The sequence below is a fragment of the Centruroides sculpturatus genome, unplaced genomic scaffold (assembly GCF_000671375.1).
Source record: "Centruroides sculpturatus isolate CEXI.00-Female unplaced genomic scaffold, Cexi_2.0 scaffold403, whole genome shotgun sequence".
In the NCBI taxonomy this organism is placed as follows: Eukaryota; Metazoa; Arthropoda; class Arachnida; order Scorpiones; family Buthidae; genus Centruroides; species Centruroides sculpturatus.
Window position 1 is genome coordinate 403,875 of NW_019384751.1, and position 5,338 is coordinate 409,212.

At 30.2% G+C, this 5,338-nt stretch overlaps 1 protein-coding gene across 1 annotated transcript in view; it reads right to left on the reverse strand.

Moving 5' to 3' along the window:
• LOC111628578 overlaps positions 1 to 3,595 on the reverse strand; it is a 26,780-nt gene extending 23,185 nt beyond the window's left edge. The window contains exon 1 of the mRNA XM_023372402.1: positions 1,235 to 3,595. Within this exon, the coding sequence (XP_023228170.1) occupies positions 1,235 to 3,496 (2,262 nt within the window). The 5' untranslated portion in view covers positions 3,497 to 3,595. The remainder of the gene's footprint in view (positions 1 to 1,234) is intronic.
• Between the last annotated feature and the right edge of the window lie 1,743 nt (positions 3,596 to 5,338).

Genomic DNA, 5,338 nt, shown 5'->3' on the forward strand with positions numbered 1-5,338 from the left:
ATATCCAAATTAAAATGTTATTTAATTAATATGTATTAAATAAAAATAAATGCAAGAAATTAATTATCTTCACAATAAACTTTATTTTAAAATCACTGTAAAATACTTAAAAATTGTCAATGAAATTCTTATTGGCATATTTTCAATCGAAATGTTTTAAACAAAATTTATATTATACTCAAGATGAACTTCATAATTTTCTTCTCAAGCAAATGTTACATTGAATATATTGCAATGGTAAGACGAATCGACTAATGAATTGTGTATTGTTTTGTGTTCTTCTAAAGCCTTATAGTTGCAGAAAGTTTAAAAACAAATAATGCTATTAAATGGGTATAAATCGTGCATTATACGATGAGCATCCAAGTAAACTTCAGTTTAAAATTGACAATTACACACGAAACAAATGAATAGTCTACATTCAGAATGAGTAAAAAAAATGCTGAATTAAACAAATTTGTTCTTCGAAACCACGGTTGCTGCTAACATAATCGCTGAAAATTACATTTGATTAAGTCGTTGTATTGTTTCTTTCTTTCATTTCAGTGGAGAAATTTTGATGTAATATTTCATACTTTTGTAGTGTCTTCATTGTGGCAGGCGAGAAACGCCGTTTCTGCAATGAAATTTTTCTGAACGGCGCACAGTGGGACCAAGTTTCAAAAAGCTGGCCAAAAGTCGAAAAATAGAGTTCAAGTTCCGGTAATTTCTAGTCGTGAGTTCGGTTGGATAAGAGTCCGAAGGTCGAATTCTAGACTTTAGCGCCCCCTATCCCTTATACCTGCTATTATAGTTCAGTTGAAAGAGGACCCTCAATCGAGCTAGACGCGTCATGCGGTAAGCAAAGATTTCTACGCTATATTCAAGAGGGTGCCAAATCTCTAAAAATCAATCGAATTTAAATTTAAAAAATGGAATTTGCAGCTGCAAGTAAGCAGAATATCATTATGTAACACAAAATTGATCATAATACTTTATGTGATAACAGTAAATGAATGATTTGTACGAAAATGAACGGAAGATTACAACAGAAAATTTTAAACATGTAGAGAAAAGTTCATAAATTCTGTAGAGTTCTGCGACTGGACCGATCGCATNTTTCAGTACTTTTCTTTAATAATGTAACAGAAATACGTTTATAATAAATTTAATTTACACACACATCTTTATTAGAATCTTTATCCAATAAAATAATATCAAGCAAACAATTGCTTTATCTCACTTGCATACTTACTTTTTGGTAAAGTCTGTTTTTTGTCTTTCTTTCCCACCTGTAAACAATATACACGAATACAATTAGAAGGATTACAATAACAAGACTTAGAACGGTAACATAGATTTTCCATTTTACAGAAGAAATCGCAATTACTTCAGTTCGTGTGCAGAAATCACCAGACACAATTTCGGCAAAAGACAGAATAAACGAATTTCTTTGACACGAAACTTTTGAGAAATCGGCGATTTTCTGCATGTTCCTAAGCAACCAATCTTTAGTGAAACGTGAATTACAATCACAACTCCAATTGTTTACTGATAAGGAAATTTTAAATTCTTTAGAAGTGTCTATGAGATTCATTAATCCCGGAGAAAGTTCTGTTAACTGATTTTTATCTAATGACAGAAACGTTACGTGTGGAGGAAGGAAACAATCTGGAAAATTAATTAAAGAATTATTGCTTAAATTTAGATGCCTGACGTTTTCCCATCTCACAAAATCCAAATTTAACAATTCTTTTATGTAATTATTACTTAAATCGACGATGGTTGTATTTTGGAGCACAGCTTCTGGTATTTTCTTTATTCCTCTTCCAGAACAATTTAGCTTCACGTTATTATGTTCTGCAACACATTCACAATTCAGTGGACAATGATTTCCTATATTAATAAATTTTGTGTTTCCCAGGACGTTTCTTCCTTCTCCATAGCATTTCATATTGTGTATATTTGGAAACATTTTTAATGCTACATCTAAACTATACGTAAGTGTAAAAACAAACTGCTCTAGTTTGTGGTCACACGTGATTGAATTATTGTTTAAATCATAAGTAGGCATTTGAAATCCATACTTCCACTCATCCAAGTAAATTGTTCTGATTTTGCACTTAGACAAATCAATTTTCATGTCATTTGGAGTGTAAATTGGCAAATTCACTGTTTCAAAGTGATTATTTGCGAAATCTACTGTAGTCAAGTTGTATTCTGTCCAATTTATTATGGGCCATACTGTCAAACCAGCATTACTTACATCCAGGTGTCTTAGATGATTGCTTTTACCAAAAGGATGATTTCCAGAAATGTGAGTAATATTGTTGTAAGAAAGATTAAGATATAGTAAATTATTTAATGTATAGAAAATGTTTTCAGGTAAATGCTTCAGGCGATTTAATGCTAATATTAGAATTTGCAGGGATGACAAATTGAGAAAAACATCTTGTGGAAGATTTTCTAACCGATTATTCAATAGATTTATGTATTTCAGATTTGAAAGTCCATGAAATATTTTTCTCGGGAGTGTCGTTATTTTATTACCCGAAAAGGAAAAAATCGTCAGCATTTTGTTATTTTTCAGAAGATTTTCTGAAAGATGTTCAAATTGATTCAAGTCTAGATCTATGGCCGTTAAATTGATCAAGTCAGAAAATACATTTTCTTCGAGTGAAGAAAAGGAACAACCCCATGCATTTAACTCTCTCAAGTTGTGTAGTCCCTTGAAGAATCCAAACGGAATTTCTGATAATCTCTTGTGTCTATCAATATACAATGTCTTTAAATTAGAGAGACCCTTCAACATGTCACCAGGTAAATTCTTTATTTCGTTCCAACTTAAATACAAATATTCAAGTCGCGTGAGATTTCTAAAGACAAATGGAGGAAACGATTCAATGTGATTTTCACTTAGGTCCAGTTTTGTCAAATTCTGAAGGTTGTAAAATAGATCTTCCGGTAAAACTTTTAACATTCCATTCGTAATGTGTAACTCAGAAAGATTAATTAAATTCGAAAAAGGTCTTTTTTGAAATAAAGTGAAGTTATAATTTTTAATCTGCAAAGATGTTAGTAAAGGAACATTGATGAAAATCAAATGAAGTAAATCAGATGTTCTCACGCCTTGAATCACGACAGATTTCAATGATTGCAGATTAATGAAAGTTGCACTTTCGAAGTTTCTCTCATTTATTGTGTACAATATCTTCACGTTTTCGACTTTATACCCAAAGGTAAATATTCCAAAGTCCATTCCCGACATGTAACAATTACTAAAAGTTATATTTCGTACGTCTTTAACGTTCAAGCATCGCAGGAAATTAGAGTCAATGGTTTCGTGTTCGCAATTGATCAATATGGACTCATCGAATATTTCAACAGAGGAACGTTTACTTGACATATGGCAACTGTTTGCTGACGTTGTACAAGAAACGTTTCCCCAATTTTTCCAAAATTGTTCACAAGAATTTACCATTACGAATAGGAATTGTAAAAAGATAACAAACCTCATTTTGCCCAATTAGACTTCTTTTTTATTTGATCCTATAAATTTCTAGTGCCTCAAAAACAATCCACAAAAAATCACACTATTCCAGGTTGCTATTATTACTTACTTTGCTTTAGCGGTTGACAACACGATAAATTATGACGTGAAAGATATCTATTAATCATATCATATAAAAATTACGTATATATCACTGTTTTTCAATTTTTTTTATCTCGCGACACGGTTGAAGCTACAATTAAATTTCAGAAGAACACCTGAATTATAACAATTCAAAAAAAAGTGACGAGAAAGATCTCATTTTTATAATCTATTTATTAACACAAAGCACGATATATATATGATAGAGTGTGATAGAATAACGTATTACGTCAAAATAACATAAACGTCCACGTAATATTCCACGTACTACGTACCATGCTAATTATTTTTTTTTATGAGACATAAGTTACACTGTACCGCCTATTGTGGGTATTATTTTCTAAATATTTGTGTCACAGTTATACGACACAGGGCATTAATCGGTTAAAGTATTGGAAAAGTTACACAAATTGTATCATTATTTGAAGGTAAAATCATCTCAGTTTATATGCAATTAATTTACAAGAATTAAATTATTTTATAAATTGTACGATGCCTGCAAAATGTATATTTTTCTTGCGTATCTCTGTTTACTCGATAATGTCGTGTAAATTTAGTTTCATTTTCAAGTGATTAATTTATGATAAATAAAATTTTGAATTCCCAAAAGACAAAAGAAAAGATTATTTCGATAAATGAGATAATAAACATGCTCAAAGTTCATTCCTTTTTTTTTATTTTGAGTAACTTTTGACCCTAAAGACGTGTGTTTAGTATATTAGAAAGGAATAAATGCAAAATATTAACATATTCGTAAATAAAAATGTCGATTATCTGAAATTGGCAGAAAATTAATTTACAAAAAAAAAGACAGTGTGACAGTATTAAAGGATTAAGTTTTAAAGCAACGACAAAGACACCTGGTTGATAGTGTTTACGGGAGATACATGTATACACAGAGGAATAACTATAGGTTAATGAGTAATGTATACATTGGCATTTATTTATATCCACTATTGTTGTTTCGCTGCAATATGAAAAGATTGTACATCTATAAATTCTCATTAGCATTCGTCTGTATGTCATTCTTGAATTTCGAAAATAATGTTAGGTAGTAAAAGGTAGAAAAAAAAAAGCTGGAAAGCACAAAGACAGTAGGTCCTGGTTATCTTTATAACATCTTCAGGTATAAAACAAACGTAACGAAATCTCAATTCAAAAATTTTCCCCTGAGAAAAATTATATTTGGCAGGCACGATTCTGTTACTAACAGGAAACGTACGCACAAGAGCATGACAGTATTAACTTTATCTGGAAGGTTTATATTTTAAATTATTTATTTATTTTTATTTTCATTATTATAAAATAAATAGACAGTATAAAAATGTAAAAATACGATATAATTATTTTTTTCAATTTCCATATTCTAAAATTCACAGTAAGTGATTGTTTGAACCAATATAACTTTTAGCTATTTAATATGACTTGAGGAGACATCACTGTACTGATTACAGTAGAGCGTCGTTTATCCGAAAGTCTGTTATCCGAAACGTCAATTATCCGAAAGAATTCCAGTCGGCGAATTTAAATTTTTGCCAGTGCTGTGGCGCTGTAATCTTTGGCTATGTCTTGGGCTACTCAAATATTTTATGTTTTTGATACTAAATTAACTTCTGAAGTATAATTTTTTATTGTTTTTATATTTTTCAATATAATTATTTTGTTTGTACAAAATAAAAAAATAATTTTTAACGATACAATAGTCTT